Here is an 18509-nt window from a genome sequence, read left to right on the forward strand (position 1 = left end):
CTGGGTGAGGGCGCCCCTTCAGGCCGCACTGTTATGGGCTGCGGATCTGGATTGACCGGACTTCTGTTTTCCAGACCAGGGCTTCTTCTGAGAGCCTTGACCTTTGAACGGTTTGCCCTTGTAGTGCGACCGAAAGGCACGAAAGGACCCCTGAGGGGGCCGAAAATTAGCATGCTTCTTCCCAGAAGCCCCCTTAGCCTTGGGGAAATGGGGCAAGAGAGTGCTCTTACCTCCGGTGATCCCCTTAATCAACACATCCAAGGACTCCCCAAAAAGGCGAGACCCATCATAAGGCAGATTGGCTAAGGTCTTACGTGAAGATTGGTCCACCGACCAACATTTCAACCAAACCAGGCGGCGAGACAACACCGCCACGCTGTGCACACGTGCAGCCAACGGGACTAGGTCCAAGTCCGCATCACACAGATACATGACACCCTGGTGGATTTGATCCACCATATCCAGGGTCGCCGGCGAGGCCGAATCGGCCACTAGGACGCGCCTAAGCATCTGCGTCCAACTTGCGACCGCCTGGGCCGCCATGAGAGAGGCAAACAGAGCCTTAAGCATAGAACCCGTAACAGAATAAGTATGACGGGCAAGAGACTCCAATCTCCTATCCGTGGCATCACGGAACACAGGGGAATCCTCTGCAGGAATCGCAGTGGATTTGTTTAAAACCGCAATTGCGTGATCCACTGGGGGTGGCACACACCACCTTTCATCAGTGGAAGGCGAGAAAGGATAACGCAGCTTGAACCTACTTGGTACAGCAAAAGGTTTGCGTAGATTGCGCCATTGTTCCTTAACAGCGCGCTGAAAATCATCATTGCAGGGAAAAACCTGCGGCGTCCTGCGTTTCCTCTGCATCCCATAAGCCGCCAAGGCAGCGGGGGGACACTTCATCCTGCAAACGCAGCGTTTGTTTTATGGAAGCAATCAATTCATCCATGATTGCAAGCTCTTCAGGCGAGCCAGGGGGAGAATTATCAACCCCTTCAACTTCAGCCTCCAGCTCGGACCCCACTAGATCCAGGGAGGAGCGGGACCCCGATAAGGAGGCCCCCGCCATAACAGCCCCATCACCTTCACCCTCAGAATCAGAGGAAAGAGAAACTCTGGGTCTTTTAGTAGATTGAGCAGCCACCAGCATCTGCACCTGAGCAGCAAGGCCAGCCACAATAGTGGCTAAATCCCCCCCTGGGGGGGGAACAGCGGTCCCCTGGCTTTCCACCAAGGCGGTAGGAAATTTGCCCTCCTGAGAATCCATTGCCCCTATTACAAATGCCGGATAATAAAGGGTTAACTGCCCCTTTAACAAGCGCGGCCAGCGCAGCCCACCGCACCACACACAAGCACAATGAGACCCCCACAGGGACAATAAAACTGACACAGGCAATGGATAAGAAGGATATAACCTGAGGAGACCCTCGCCGCTGCCTCGATCGGTGTATCCTGGAGAAGAGGAAGTGATGCGGCCAGGGCGCTCTATGAAAGCCTATGGGAGGCTACAAGAAAATGGCCGCCATGCATGTAGAACATGCGGCCGGAGCAAGTGTAGGCAAAATGGCGCCGTTTGGCGCCGAAACCGCCGCTCCACAGTACAGTAATGCACACATGTCATCCATGTATAAAAAAACATGTTAGATCGCCGCAGCGATCGCTGTATAGTGCCCAAACATGCCCCACAGCACACAGCTTCTCACACTGACAAGGCTGACACACACAGTGTCACACAGCTCCCCCCCCCCCCCCTTGCAGCCCACAGCATGCAGCCGAGTGATAGGGAGACAAACAGTGTGAACAGAGGCAGGTTACACAGTCCCAGACTGACACCCCCCCAGACAGACAGGTCCCCACATAGATACACTTACCTCACAATGGCGTGGGGGACCCGCACAGGCGAACAAGCCGCTGCACATGAGGCAGGGAGAGTCGCATACAAGACGCACAGCATGGGGGTTAAGAAACCGCACAGCGTCCAGTGAGGTAGCCACCTCACCAATCATCCCTGCACCGAACAGGGATGGGTCGTTCACTGTGCCAGGAGAGTTACCTGGCTGAACGCTCGATGGCAGGCTGGGAAGCCACTGACCCACGACCTGCGACCAGGGGGATCAGCCCGAGACCCAGCCCGCATGATCCTCTTCATCCGAAGAACTAACTAATGCTGACAAAAAGAACAGCTAAGTAAAGGTAGAGAGAAAACTCAAACAAAAAAATCAAAAAAGAAGAAAGAGTCTGGGGCACAAAGCCCCAGCACAGAGAGAGCCAGCCACTCCTGACAAGCTAGACATTGAAACTGAGATATGGTTGCAGGAAGTAGGAGGGTATTGACTGAGGGGACCACCCCTTGAGGGTGGGATATGTTAAAAGCTTTAATGTTACATATTCTGTTGCCTAGCTACTCCTTCGGAGCAAAGTCTAATACCCCATATGTGACGAATATGAAGAGGCGGCGACTGTCGGAGGACGTAAGAGAAATATACTTACCTTACTTCCTCCCTTTGGCGGGCCACGGCGATTCGTCACTTCCTGGCTTGCAATGATTCCTGGGAGCTGAACGTCATCGCTCCCAGGAATCAATGCGCCTGCATCGGCCTCAATGTCAGTTCCGGTGCAGGCACCGTCATACGTTGCTAAACAGCTTCTGGGCATGCCTCGTGGGACCGAAGAAGACGGAAGAGGACACAGAAGAGGATCGCGCTGGCTTCAAGCTGCCCACACCTGAGATGGCAGCGCTGGACAATACTTTTTCAAGGTAAGTATTTCTTCTAAAAAGGTAAGTGCAACCCGGGACAGATCAGAGGCTAGCCATTGTGGAATGCACTAGCCCTGACTGTCCTGGGGGTATTTTTATTAAAAAAAGCTTTCCCAGGGTGGAACTCCGCTTTAACTGACCTGAACTGAGTTGATGTTATATTCTGATCAAAAAATTAAAGAAACACTTATAAAAGCAGGTTTACAACCACTTTAAAGAACCAGCGGTATATACATACACGTATACAAACACCCCCCCCCCCCACTCAAATATATTTTCCAACAAGTAGTAATGTATACACTACATGTAGACCTTTGGATAACACTAGCATGTATGATCCTAAATAAATAATTGACATTAGAAGGGGTTGCACAATATAAAAAAAAAAAAAAAGGGGGGGCAAAAAAAGTACATCATCCCTGCCCTGAAGTCAAGACTAAAATACCTGCAGGCATCTGGACTGTAGAACTCCAGAGGCTGATCAGGTGTCCGAAAAGGTGGCCACATTTGACCAGCGGTTCCATTAATCATATTTGCTTGTTCAGAATTCCAGAAATTAAGCTAGGAAAAAAAAAAAATCTAAATTACATTTTGTGAAAAACACCACACTTCATTTTTCTTGACTGGTTGTTTTATACATATATGGACCATAAGTAGATTTAAAGTGGTTCTAACCCCACATTTTTTACATTCATGCATTCCCTGCATTAAGGTAACCCCCCCATCATTGTGCCTTGCCACAGCTCTATAGCCTCTTTCTGCTCTCACAAGCTACTGAGAGAGCATAGGTTGCTGCTGTGGTCAGTCAACTCTTGTGACGGGAGAGCAGTTGTTGTGGCTGAGCCGTGCAAGTCTGGGGATGCACAGAGCCCAGTTCAGGAGCATGCCTGAACATTGGGCCAGCCCCCCCCACCCCCCCCACCCCCAGAGCTTGCTTTTGGGGCAATCTGAGAAGAGGAAGCAGAAAGCGCTTGCAGGGGACCACAAAAAAATAAATAAAAATAAATTTAAAAAAATTAAAAAAAAAGGAGGTAAGGTACTGCTCTGTGCAAGAAGATTTTTTACTTGCCTGTAAATTCCATAGCTTGGAGTACATGACAGGACAAGTCACAGGCAAAGCTTTAGAGGACATGACCCCTGGGTGCCTCTTTAACCCTAACCAACCTCATGAGTCCTCAGTTTTGAAGCAAGCAATTCAGAATAAAGCGAGGAAAAAAAAAAGTGAGGGTGGCCTGTGTGCTGTATCGTGCTCAGACATAACATTTACAGGAAAGTCAAAAAGTCTTATCCTAACCATCCAGGCTTTTTTTGTACCCAAAATGTTCTGGTAAGACAGGGGGGAAACACCAATGTTAAAAAAAAAAAAAAAAACACACGTTACCTCTGAGAGCCCATTCCATGAATCTACCATTTGGACTCGACTGATGTCTTCTACTCCAGTGTTTACAGTAAAAATACCAGAGTCTGAGTTATTGAACTAGAGAAAAAAAAAAAAAAAAAACCACCAACATTAACAGGATGCACCATTTTATAAAACAAAAGAGCATTAGGATTCGGTTTGCCAAAAAACAAGGACATATTTTACTTACATCTGCAAACAAGCCAAATTTCCCTTTGAACGGAAGTTTTCCTGGGAGAATTGCATTTATAAAATCTAAAAATGGCTCATTGTAGCCCCACAAGATATCTTTCACTGTTCTGTTTATGAAGGCCTCTTGGCTGAAACTTGTAAATGCTGCACTGATCAGCCATTTCAATGGAAGAACAGAATCTTTCACCATCACTGATGCACCCTGTAGGTATAAAATACAAAAACAGGTCTGTATTAAGAGAAAATGTCATCAAGTCAGTTGTCCACTATACATAATTACAGTGAAACCTTGGTTTGCGAGTATAATTGGTTTCAGCAGCTTGCTTGTAATCCAAAACACTCGTATATCAAAGCAAGTTTTCCCATAAGAAAGCATTGAAACTCAGATGATTCGTTCCACAAGCATTTAATGGTATAAATAAAGATATGCTGTTATTATATATAAAGTACATTCCTGTACAGTAAAAGTATGCCATCTCCTCTGTTAAATAACATGACATTAGGTGTCCCTGTGTCTGTATTGTATACAACAGATGCCGATTTTAGAGCTTGTCTGTCTCTATGTGAATCATCAGCCTTGCTCTGCTTCTCTCCTCCCCTCCTCCTCAGATGACATCAGCAGGAGTGATCGGCCCCTCCCGCCGGGGAAAGCAGAGAGGACAGAGACCAGAGAGAGACAGAGGGATGAGGAATCATACACAGTAAGCACAGGGAAAAACTCTGAAAAGTATATATTGGCATCTTTATATACAGTACAAGCACTGGGACACAATGGTGACAGAGGGCATTAACAGAGGGGATGGCATGCTTATAGTGTATAAAACTGCTCGTATATCAAGACAGTGCTCGTATATCGAAACAGATTTTTTTTTTTAAATGTTGCTCGTCTTTCAAAATGCTCGTAAACAAAGGTACTCGTAAACCAAGGTTCCACTGTAGTACCATATATGCACTCAATTTGTACCAACTGACCTACTCTAAAGTGTAAGAACACATTACCAGCAGTGAATTGTTACTAAGATTGTTATTGCGACCACTGGATTTTCTCAGAAGTGCCCAAGGAAAAAACTCCAGTGCACATTCTGAAGCTTTTACCATAGAAACATTTTGGACTACCCAAACCATTTCCTTCACTAATGAGAGTGTGAGTGTGATTCAGAACAGAGACCAGTCACTAGTGGTGTACCCCAAAAGCTCTCTATTGGGTCCTACTCTATTTCATCTATAGATAAGTGATACAGTATCTCACAAAAGTGAGTACATCCCTCACATTTTTGTAAATATTTTATTATATCTTTTCACGTGACAACACTGAAGAAATGTGTCCAACACTAGGTGGAGCTATGACCTTTGACCTCTAAACAAAAAACTCCTGACCTTTGACCTTTAGGGTGTGTCCATGACCTGGGGTGGGTCCATGATCCATTTCCTGTGTCAAAACCATCCCCTGCGTCATTACCGGCAATAGGCAACCCTAACCCTAAACCCTAAACCCTAACCCTAAACCCTGACTTTGCTACAATGTAAAGCAGTGAGTGTACAGCTTGTAAAAGAGTAAATTTGCTGTCCCTTCAAAACAACACAGCCAATAATGTCTAAACCTCTGGCAACAAAAGTGAGTACACCCCCTAAGTGCCCAAAGTGTCAATATTTTGTGTGGCCACCATTATTTTTCAGCACTGCCTTAACCCTCTTGGACATGGAGTTCACCAGAGCTTCACAGGTTGCCACTGGAGTCCTCTTCCACTCATTCAGGACGACATCACAGAGCTGGTGAATGTTAGAGACCTTGCGCTCCTCCACCTTGCGTTTGAGGAAGTCTCACCAGATTATCAATAGGGTTTAGGTCTGGAGACATGCTTGGCCAGTCCATCACCTTGGCCAGTACATCACCACTGCCTTGCTAAACAAGCTGAGGGTAAAAGGTGGTCTTTGAGGTGTGTTTGGGGTCGTTATATTGGAATACTGCCCTGCGGCCCAGTCTCCGAAGGGAGGGGAATCATGCTCTGCTTCTGTATGTCACAGTTCATGTTGGCATTCACGGTTCCCTCAATGAACTGTAGCTCCCAGTGCCAGCAGCACTCATGCAGCCCCAGACCATGACACTCCCACCACCATGCTTGACTGTAAGCAAGACACACTTGTCTTTGTACTCCTCACCTCGTTCTGTCACACACGCTTGACACCATCTGAACCAAATAAGTTTATCTTGGTCTCAGACAACAGGACATGGTTCCAATAATCCATGTCCTTAGTCTGCTTATCTTCAGCAAACTTTTTGCGGGCTTTCTTGTGCATCATCCTTAGAAGAGGCAGACAAATTTGATGCAGTGTGTGGAATATGGTCCAAGCACTGACAGGCTGACCCCCTGTGCATGGTCGACCATGGTGAGGCCTGTTCTGAACTGAATGGAACCTGTCCGGTTAACCACTTGCCGACCGCTCACATTGAGCGTACTGCAGCAAAGTGGCTCGTTATCATCCAGCGACGTAGACTTACATCGCTGGACTCCTCCCCTTGTGGGTGGCGAGTGCGCTCCGCCGGAGGCTCGCTCCCGCTGTATTCAGACACAGCGGGAGTCGGGCCAGGGGAGGAAAGGTGGTGATCACCGCCGCTCTTCCCCGATCGTCGGGGATCGAGTAAGGAAATCCGCCCGCTTGTGTAAACAAAGCGGGCGGATCTCCTCTGACAGGCACGGACAGATTACAGGATTCAGCATAGCTGAACCTGCGATCTGTGCCTGTGTCACTCAATCCCCTCCCCCCACACACGTCAGTAAGCACCAGGCATACAGTTAACCCCTTGATCAACCAATAAAGTTAACCCCTTCCCTGCCAGTGTCATTATTACAGTAACAGTGCATATGTATAGCACTGATTACTGTAGTAATGTCACTGGAACTCCCAAAAAAAAAAAAAGTGTCAAAAATGTCAGTTAGGGGTCCAATCTGTCGGCCGCAATGTTGCAATCCCGCACAAAAAAAAAAAAAGAAATTGCAGATCACCACCAGTTTGCCGCCATTAACCACTTTACTACCAGTCACGTAACCTCTACGTGATCAGGCTGGATGGAGTCCCGATGAATGCCGGAAACGGCATCGATCGGGTCTCCGATGACGTAACCCGGAGGCGGCGTCCATGACGTCACGTCCGGGTTACTGTGCTGCAAAAGGCGGCAGATTTGAAAAATGGCTGTATGCAAAAATGCCGTTTTCGGCGTTTTGCATACAGGGAAGTGTAGTGGAGGGGTCTAGGGTCTTTTAGACCCTCGATCCCTCCATAAAGAGTACCTGTCACGACATATTGGTGTCACCAGGGATGTTTACATTGCTTGTGACAGCAATAAAAGTGATCAGATTTTTTTTTTTTTAAAAACCTGTAATAAAGTTTAAAAAAAAAGAAAAAATAAATAGGAAAAAAAAAAAAAAAAAAAATTTAGCCGTCCCCGTCACCGTTAGCTCGCGCACAAAAAAAAACGTATACGCAAGTCGAGCCGCAAATGAAATCGCTGTTCAAACCACACATGTGAGGTATCGCCGCGATCGCCAGAGCGTGGGCAATAATTAAAAAAAAAGAGCTACACTCTAACTCTAAACTGGTAACCGTTAAATAAATTTAAAGCGTCGCAGATTGAGATCTCTATTGACCGTAGTTTGTCGCCATCCCACGGGGGGGCGCAATTTTAAACCGTAACATGTTTGGTATCTATTTACTCGGCGTGACATCATCTTTCACAATATACAAAAAAAATGGGCTAACTTTACTGTTTAGTATTTTTTAAATGCAGTGAAATGTGATTTTTCAAATTTTTTCCAAAAAAATGGCGTTTTAAAGACCGCTGCGCAAATACCGCGTGACAAAAAATTTTGCAATGACCGACATTTTATTCTCCAGAGTCTTTGCTAAAAAAATATATATAACGTTTGGGGGTTCTAAGTAGTTTTCTAGGAAAAAATACTGGTTTTAACTTGTGAACAAAAAGTGTCCGAAATAGGGCTGGGGCTAAAGTGGTTAATAGTTAAAGAAAAACAATAAAAATGACATTAATTTCCCGTAGTTAGTAGCTGCGATAACTTTTGCGCAAACCAATCAAAATACGCTTATTGCGATTTTTTTACCAAACATATGTAGCAGAAAACAAATTGGCCTAAAATGTTAAAAAAAATTTGATTTTTACATTTTTTGGGGGGGGGAATTTCATATAAAAAAAAAAGTGAAAAATATTGTTATTTTTTCAAAATTGCCGCTCTTTTTTTGTTAATAGCGCAAAAAGTAAAAATCGCACAGGTGACCAAATACCACTAAAATAAAGCTTTATTTGTGGGGAAAAAAAAAGGACATCAATTTAATTTGGGTACAGCGTCGAACGACCGCGCAATTGTCCGTTAGAGTAACGCAGTGCGGAATCGCAAAATATGGCCTGGTCAGGAATGGGGTAAAATCTTCTGGTCTTAAAGCGGTTAAAAATATGCTCATAGAGCACTTTTTTTGTCAAAGACATGTAGCTAAATACCTTTTGGCCTAAATATATGACAAAAATTGAATATATTGGATATGTTTTAACTGTCAAAGTAGAAAAATAGTTATTTTTTCAAAATTTTCACTCTTTTTTTATTAATACCGCAAAAAATGAAAAGCACAGAGGTGATCAAATACCACCAAAAGAAAGCTCTGTTCGTGGGAAAAAAAAGGACGTAAAATTCGTCTGGGTACAGCGTTGCATGAACGCGCAATTGTCAGTTAAATTCGCACAGTGCCAAGTTGCAAAAAGTGGCCTGGACGTAAAGCAGGAAAATCCTCCGGTGGTACACCTAGGACCTTGTAACACTATTGAGTCACATGACACCAGGGATGGAAAATGGCTAATTGGGCCCAATTTGGACATTTCACTTAGGGGTGTACTCACTTTTGTTGCCAGCAGTTTAGACATTAATGGTTGTGTTGAGTTATTTTAAGGGGACAGCAAATTTACACTTTATATTGTAGCAAAGTGTCATTTCTTCCATGTCACATAAAAAGATAAAAGTATTAACAAAAATGTGAGGGGTGTACTCACTTTTGTGAGATACTGTATAACTAAAGGTTTGTTGGGCTAGGTAGGTTTTTTTGCTGATGACACAAAAAGGTGAATAATAGGGTGGATATCCCTGTAGGTGTCTAACATGGAACAGGATTTGGCATTGCTGGAAGATTGGTCAAAATTAAAACTGCAGGTCAAGGTTTCTAAATGCAAAATAATGCATCTAGAGAAAAAGAACAACATTGGGGTACAGTGTTAGGCCGCACTAAAGAAAAATAAACTCAGGGGGGTATTTCAGAGGATTGCAAAATGAGCAAACAGACCAAGCAGTGGGAAAAGCAAATAGAATTCTAGGATGCATCACTAAAGGGACCCCCAGTAAAAAGGTCATATTTGCCCTATATAGATCTTAATGAGACCTCATTTAGAATACGGTGTCCAGTTCTGGTGACCTCGCTTACTAAAAGATATTGATAAGCTAGAACGAGTCCAGAGAGGGGTAACAAAAATGGTGAAAGATCTGGGGGATAAAACCTATTGAGAGTGACTTCAGGAACTTAATATGTACAGTCTGGAGGAAAGAAGGGAAAGATTAAGTCCTAATTGAAACCCATGATTTTTCTTCAAAATTAAACCAAAATCATGACCACGGACAGGACCTCAAACTAACTGGAGGAAAGTTCAAAACTAAAATTTTACTGAAAATTTAGTTGATGCTTGGCATAAACTTCTAGCAGTGGTATAGAGCCAGTTAACAGTAAATGGCATCAAAACATGCTTAGGACAAACCTAGAACTATACTCTGCCTTCACTTTGCTAGGCTTCCAGAACACTGAAATGGAAGTTTTCTTAAAAGCAGTGTCGTAAAAAGCAAGTTAAAATGCTCTAGAAATTTTCCCTTCCTTCATGTTCTTGTATTGTCCACAAACTGTGGGAGAACTGGTTACCTGAACAGATACACACCGCAATAAAAAAAAAAAAAATTGCGAGAATGAGAGCATGCGCGAGTCAAGTCACTACAAGACAACCTTTTTTGTATTGGGTACAGCTGGGAATTACCATCTCTTTTTGTAAAGAGGAAAGGATCGCTGCTACTTCCTGGGAGTAATGGTGATCCTTTCCCCTTTACATTTACCAACCGCTGGATTGGTATCAGGACAAGCCTGCACCCCATGTTCTGGGACACAGGGATATAACTTCACCTCTACCTTAAGCAGGGCGCCAGTATCAAACAGACCTGTCTTTTTGCCATCTGCGTTTGTCACTATGGTCAACAGTAGAAATGTATTTTATTTATCTCAGATAAACCAAGAACATTGTAGGTAGAAGTAGAATAAATTGGCATCAGGAATTAACCAACAGACCGCTTAACGCTGGCTTCCGATTGTGGTCCAAGAAAGCATTCTTACATAGGGGGGGGGGGGGGGGGTAAATACTTACCAGGACAAGAACATTTGGAAATACAATATACTCCTCCTCACTTCCTGCAGACATCTCAGGTTCAAAATGCATAATCCGTGTCTCAACAAACGAGACAGTCCCATTTTCATTAAAAGTTATGTTTGTTTTCTGTTTGCGTTCCCTATAAATAAAAGTGGCACAGATTACACCATGTATAGTTCAACAAAAAATAGCTTAGGTAGTATAAAACCGAGCAAGTCCAAATTTTGTTTTATTAATAAAAAAAAAAAAAATCTACACGGGCTCAAACTTTAATAAATATCATCTTTCAAATTTCTATAGGCTGAAATGTTAAAACCTAGAAATTTACCATAAGCAAAAACACATTACTAAGTGTTAGTTTTGGGTAGAGCGGGTTCTCAATGGTGCCCTGGTTGTGTGCCACCATCTGCCTCTATACTAAGGCTAGTGTAGTTTACAGACCACATATCTTACTTTGGCAGTGGACTAACATTCAGTCAATGGGAAAGGAGGGGGTTGGGGGGATAAAAAAAAAAAAAACCTGCCCACTGGGTACTGCTGTCGAGGACACAGCAATAACCAGTGGGTAAAGTTTTCCTCCTCTTGTTCCCAGTAAAGGATGGGTTGGCATAAGTCACGGCGGAGAGACTAGTTTCTATGTAGTCATAAATGCTTAAAAAAAAAAAAAAAAAAGGGAGGGAAGATGAAGTGCAGTTCCTACAAAGAAATGCAAACCAATGACCTGAATGTCTAAACCAAAACCGAGGAAAGAAGAACTGTTAAGGTGACCCCACATGTTCTAACTGCGGCAGCACACAATGCTGTCAAGAATTGACAGCCAAATTTGTAATACATTTGTCTATTAAGTGTAATAGTGGATTTTGACCTACACTTAGCGCCGGTTCACACTACCGTGACGCTACTTCCCGAGGCGACCTCCGAGATCGCGGTGCGAGCAGCGCGCCGCAACCTCGGAGCGGCCACCACGGACTTCATAACATTGAAGTCTATGGCGGTCGCCTCCTGGTCGCCCCAAAGAAGCTCCGGACCCTTTTTCTAGGTCGGAGCGACTTGTGTCACTCCTATTAGAACGGGTCCGCAGCTTCCCTATGGGAGGCGACCTGCGGAGACCAGGTCGCCTCGCAGGTCGCCCTAGTGTGAACCGAGGCTAAACCTAATATGAGGCATCAATTCCTGCCATCTAGTAGTTGTCCCTTGATATTAAAGTGTTACTAAATCCAGGACCCTGCATTCACCATTTGGTCTCACACAATACACAGAACATGGAAATGCAATTATTTTAATAAACTGCTAAATACCTTCTCAGCAGTATATAGCAGTCTTGTGACTTCTATCAGTTCCTGGTTAAAGCTTGTAGGAGAAGTTTTCATACTCCATTGAACTGTCCCATCAGGATTCAGGACCCCTAACCCTCTGAGCAGTGCTGATTGGCTCTGTGCTGATCACATGCACTCTCAAAAGAAAAACTCAATACACACCAAACTGAGCATGTGCAGCCCGACTACAAAGGCTCGGTTTCATCTGGACCTGTTCTGGAGTCATTGGGAGGAGGATCTCTGCATACAAGATCAAAGAGCCTTTGCAGAGGATTAACCACTTAGGTTCAACAGCAAGTATAAAAGCATGCTTTACTGCATATACAGTCTGATTTTATTTTACTGTTGTGGGTTTATTAAACTATAGATACATAAACTAGAATATAGAATATATTAAGATTAAAAACCTTCTGACTTTACAACCCCTTTAAACCCTACCAAAAAAATAGGCCCGCTCCAACTTAAAAGTGATTTTCACTACAGAAAACTGCTGCGCATGCTAGACATGTTTGGGTATAGGTTTTACTGAAAAAGTGGGTATAATATTGGGTTTTTGTGCCTTAAAATATAAAACAAAAATTTTGTGCTGGATAAACCGCAAATATCATGCGATATATAAAAAACAGTTTGAATGGTCACTAATGCTAGGGGGTTTTTAGTAAATCTTTTGGTCTAAAAAATTTTTTTTTTTAACCACTTAAGCCCCGGAGGATTTGGCTGCTCAAAGACCAGGGCCCTTTTTTCAACTTGGCACTGCGTGACTTTAACTGACAATTGCGCAGTCATGCAATGCTGTGCCCAAAACAAAATTTACGCCCTTTTTTCCCCACAGAGCTTTCTTTTGGTGGTATTTGATCACCTCTGCGCTTTTAATTTTTTGCGATATTAATAAAAAAAAAAAGAAAAGTGAAAATTTTTAAAAAATATCCAATATACTCAATTTATGTCATATTTTGGCCAAAATGTATTTAGCTACATGTCTTTGATAAAAAAAATCTCAATGGAGCATATTTTTATTGGTTTGAGCATAAGTTATAGCGCCTACAAACTATGGTGTAAATACTGGAATGTACGCAGCTTTAATTTCTGACTGCCCATCTCATTTCATGAAGTGCTAAAATGGCAGGGCAGTACAAAACCCCCCACAAATTACCACTTTTTGGAAAGTAGACATCCTAAGGAATATCCTGAGAGGCATGTTGAGCTCATTGAATATTTCATTTTTTTTGTCACAGGTGTTTGAAAAGTGACTAAAAAAAAAAAATATATATATTTTTTTTTTTGTTTTACACAAAGTTGTCATTAAAATGATATATTGCTCACAGATGCCATGGGTATATGTGTAATTACACCCTAAAATATATTCTGCTGCTTCTCCTGCATACAGGGATACCATATATGTGAGACTTTTTGGGAGCCTAGCTGTGTACAGGACCCCGAAATCCAATCCCCACCATCAGAATTTCAAAGGACATACATTTTTCGTTGACATTTCAGGGTCTCCTAAACCATTATAGGTAGTGAGAAAATGCAAGATTCCACAAAACCCCCCCAAATGACCCCATTTTGGAAAGTAGACACCCCGAGCTATTTGCTGAGAGGCATGGTGAGTCCATGGAATATTTTATATTTTGCCACAAGTTCCGGAATATATATATATATATATATATATATATATATATATATATATATATATATATATATATATATATATATATATATAAATATAATTTTTTACACAAAAAGTTGTCACTAAATGATATATTGCTCACACATGCCATGGGTATATGTGAAATGACACCCCAAAATACATTCTGCTGCTTCTCCCGAGTACAGGGATACACCATGTGTGAGACTTTTTTGCAATCTAGCCAAGTACAGGACCCCGAAATCCAATCCCCACTTTCAGGCTTTCCAAGGGCGTAAATTGTTGATTTCACTCCTGACTACCTATCACAGTTTCAGAGGCCATGAAATGCCAAGACAGCACAAACACCCCTCAAATAACCCCTTTTCGGAAAGTAGACCCCCTGAGCTATTTGCAGAGAGGCATGTTGAGTGTTTTGTAGATCGCACTTTTTGTCACAAAGTTTTTTTTTTTTTTTTTTCTTCAATTTCCAAAAAAGGAAATACTCACCATGCCTCTCAGCAAATAGATTGCAGTGTCTACTTTGCAAAATGGGGTCATTTGGGGGGGGGGGGGGGTGTTTGTGCCATCTTGGCATTTCATGGCCTCAAACTGTGATAGGTAGTCAGGAGTGAAATCAACAATTTACGCCCTTGGAAAGCCTGAAAGTGGGGATTGGATTTTGGGGTCCTGTACTTGGCTAGACTGCCAAAAAGTCTCACATGGGGTATCCCTGTACTCAGGAGAAGCAGCAGAATGCATTTTGGGGTGTCATTTCACATATACCCATGGCATGTGTGAGCAATATATCATTAACTGACAACTTTTTGTAAAAAAAAAAAAAAAAAAAAAAAAAAAAATTATATTTTGCCACAAGTTTCAGGAAAATTATTAACTATTCCATGGACTCACTATGCGTCTCAGTTAATAGCTTGGAGTATCTACTTAGCAAAAAAACCCCCTAAATGACCCCATTTTGCAATCTTGAAATTTCAGGGTCTCTGAAACTGACGGGTAGTGTGGAGGTAAAATACACAATTTACGCCATTAGAAAACCTGAAGGTGGGGATTGGTTTTCGGGGTCCCGTACACAGCTAGGCTCCCAACAAGTCTCACATGTGGCATCCCTGTACTCAGGAGAAGCAGCAGAATGTATTTTGGGGTATCATTTCACATATATCCATGGCATGCGTGAGCAATATATATCATTTAGTGACAACTTTCTGTAAAAAACAAAAAAAATAAAAAAACACAAATTGTCACCTTCCCGAAACTTAGGGCAAAATATAAAATACTCCATGGACTCAATATGTCTCTCAGCAAATAGCTTTGGGTGTCTACTTTTCAAAAAGGGGTCATTTGGGGGTGTTTGAACTGTCCAGGCATTTAATGCTCAATCTTAGCCACACATAACCCACTCTAACCACTTGAAAACCAAACCTTTTGTGTGACTTTGTTTACATGACAAAATTTTTTTTTTTTTTTTTTTTTTTTTTACTAGAAAATTACTTTGAACCCCCAAACATATTTATTTCTTTAAAGCAGAGGCCCTATAGAACAAAATGGTCGATGTTGCAAAATTTATTGTCACACCGTATTTGCGCACAGATTTTCCAAACGCAATTTCTGCGGAAAAAAAATGGATTTTTGTAAGATCTTACCGTAAAATCCTTTTCTCTTAAGCTCATTGACAGACGTAGTCCTCCTTGATTAATATCAACTCGGGTTATACTGCCCTCTACAGGAGTAGGACTAGACAGGAAAGAAAGGGGCAGTCCCAGAGGGTATATCCTCTCTCTCTCTCTGCTACAGCAAGTCCGTTATGTCACAAAGCAGTGTAGAGAATTTAACCCAACCCAACTCAAAAACAGAGGGGCGGTTACTACGTCTGTCAATGAGCTTAAGAGAAAAGGATTCTACGGTAAGATCTTGCAAAAATCCATTTTTCTCTGTCGCTCATTGACAGACGTAGTCCTCCTTGATTAATATCAACTCGGGACGTCCCAAAGCAGTGCCACAAATGAGGGGTGGGATAAAAAATCAAAATCCAATCTAGAAGGCCCAACTGGTGCCAACTAGAAGTCTTAAAGGCTCATCAAATCAAAAAAGGTGAGACTCAACTGAAATTCCAACGAAAAAAAAAAAAAAAAAACCCTTGAGGTAGACCACCGGTCTCCTCAAATTGCGGCCTGCAAAACCTTGCGGCCAAAAGAGGCATCTGACGATGCCATCACATCAACTTTATAAAATTTTGTAAAGGTATGCACCGACGACCAGGTAGCAAACCTGGACGGCGGTAGGCCCAGGAAGTACTGAGCGCTCGAGTGGAGTGCGCCTTAACAGGGAACGGAGGATTCCGACCCTTAATAGAATAAGCCTGTACCACCGTCTGTCTAATCCATTTGGAGATAGTCGCGGCAGATGCAGGCAACCCCTTTCTGGGGCCATCCGTGATCACAAAAAGTGAATCCGTTTTACGGAACGATTCTGTAGTCTTCAGGTATACCCTGATTGCCCGAACTACATCCAAGGAATGAAACGCACATTCCCAAGGATGATTGAGCTCAGGACACAAGGAAGGTAGCACAATATCTTCATTCAGATGAAAATCTGAAACCACCTTAGGAAGAAAGGATGGCTTCGGATGAAGAACTACCTTATCCCTATGAACCACTAGATATGGGGGAATGGCATGATAATGCAGCCAGTTCTGACACCCTGCGTGCAGAAGTGATAGCCACCAAGAAGGCCACCTTCTGGGATAATGTAAGCAAGGGAATCTCCCTGATATTTTCAAAGGGAGGTTTCTGCAGAACCGACAAAACCAAATTAAGATCCCAGGGCGGTAAGGGCGCGCCCACTGGCGGAGCCAAGGGCCGCACCCCCTGGATGAAATTCCGCACCAAGGAATGAGTAGCCAGCGGCTTCTGAAAGAAGATTGCCAACGCTGAAAACTGACCCTTGATGGTGCTCAAGGATAGTTTCTGCTCAACCCCCTTTTGCAGAAAAGCCAAAATTCGGGTCACCAAATAGGTACGTGGGGGAAATCCCAAAGATTCACACCACGCAATATAAGTCCATGTGCGATAATAGACTTTGCTGGAAGTCGCTTTCCTTGCTTTAGAGTAGGAATAACTGAAGCTGACAATCCTCCGTCCTTCAGTACCTGGGTCTCAATGGCCAGGCCGTTAAAACCAGCGACTGTAAAGCACGATGGAAGATCGTCGCTGAGAGGAAGTCTCCACGGAGCGTCCGCGACTAGCCTGCCCAAGTCGGCGTACCCGGCTTGATGAGGCCAGCCCGGAATTTCCAGGATAACTGGAGTTCCCTCCACCTCTATCCTGCGGAGAAATCTCAGCAGCAACTTGAGAGGGGGGAAGACATAATAGCTGAAACTGCCCCTAGAGGATCGCGGGCACGAGTTACCAACCTCCGCGCCTTCCTGTTGAGCCGATATGCCAACAGATCCACCTCCGGGATGCCCTAATGAAGACACAGATGGTGAAATCCTTGGTGATCGACCAAAGTCCTCACCATGACATTGTCTGACTGGATCCGAACCGGGCTGTCCTAGAGCTGCTTGGTCCAGGCAATCAGACAAAATCTGATCGCTCCCGGTTCCCACAAATTTATCAGAAACTTGATTCCTATCGGAAGTGATGACTTCTCCTGGCTGAGCATTAGAGACCAAAGTCACCGGACCAGAGACTCCTTGGTCCGCTCGCTCAACCGGATCCGATTCCTGGAGGGAACTGGGAATGATCTTTGGAAAAGGTAAAGAAAACGTTCTGCTCAAGGAACGGGAACTACCGCTCCCTGTAGCATATAAATGTTGGAAGGGAAGAATCGCACCGGTAGAAGTGATCGACACTCGATCTTGTATTCTGATCGTATGATCTCCTGAACCCTTTAGTCCTGGATTCAGGAAAGCCCTGGATCTGAACACCGGTGAAGACGTCCCCCCACCCCTGAGCTGGGTGGGGGCGCACCTTCAGGCTGTATTAGCCTTATCTTCAGGTTTGGCTGAGTCAGCCTTTTGTTTACCCGACCAGCACCTTTTGAAACCTCCTGAAGGGGCTTTGCCCTTCACGCTCGCCCCAGCGGAGCGAACAAACCTTTTATGAGCGGAAAAGAAAGGTCCTCGCCTGTTACGAGGTCCTTTAGCTTTAGCAGTCTGCGGCAAAAAAGTGCTCTTGCCCCCAGTGACATCCTTTATGATCTCATCTAGTGAGGCCCCAAATAGGCGATCCCCCTGAAAAGGGAGATTCGCCAAAGCTTTCTTGGAACCTAGATCCGCCGACCAACACTTTAACCACAGCACACGTCTGAGGACTACTGCTGACATCGATGCATGCGCTAACAAGGGAGTGGCATCCAGGGCTGCGTCACAGACGAACTGTAGTCCTTGTATAATTTGCTCCATCAAATCAGACGCTGCCTGGGGGATACTTCTCCCCTTTAAGTCATGGCGTAACAATTTTGCCCATTCGGTCAATGTTTGTGAAACTAAACCAATGGCAACCACTGGTCTAAAGGTTGACCCTATCAGGGAAAAAACAGTGCGGGATTCCGCTTCCACTTTTCGATCCACCGGATCCTTAAAGGACGGAGCGTCCTCCAACGGGATAACAGTGGCTTTATTTAGTCTGGAAATCGGTGGATCCACCACTGGTGGTACCGTCCATCTTTTAATGAGGAATTCCTCAAACGGATAGCGTCTAGCAATGAGTTTGGAAATAGTAAGGATTCGT

General features: G+C 43.9%; 1 protein-coding gene across 2 annotated transcripts in view; it reads right to left on the reverse strand.

Moving 5' to 3' along the window:
- The window catches only part of SCARB1 (scavenger receptor class B member 1), a 216167-nt gene that overhangs the window by 85641 nt on the left and 112017 nt on the right, over window positions 1-18509 (reverse strand). For both annotated transcript variants that reach the window (XM_082244085.1, XM_082244084.1), the window contains exons 3-6: window positions 10813-10954; window positions 4351-4554; window positions 4143-4238; window positions 3207-3322 (exon numbers count right to left, since the gene is read on the reverse strand). In XM_082244085.1, the coding sequence (XP_082100211.1) occupies window positions 3207-3322; window positions 4143-4238; window positions 4351-4554; window positions 10813-10954 (558 nt within the window). The remainder of the gene's footprint in view (window positions 1-3206; window positions 3323-4142; window positions 4239-4350; window positions 4555-10812; window positions 10955-18509) is intronic.

The sequence above is a fragment of the Pelophylax lessonae genome (genome assembly GCF_965119305.1).
Source record: "Pelophylax lessonae genome assembly, chromosome: 1".
Classification (NCBI taxonomy): domain Eukaryota; kingdom Metazoa; phylum Chordata; class Amphibia; order Anura; family Ranidae; genus Pelophylax; species Pelophylax lessonae.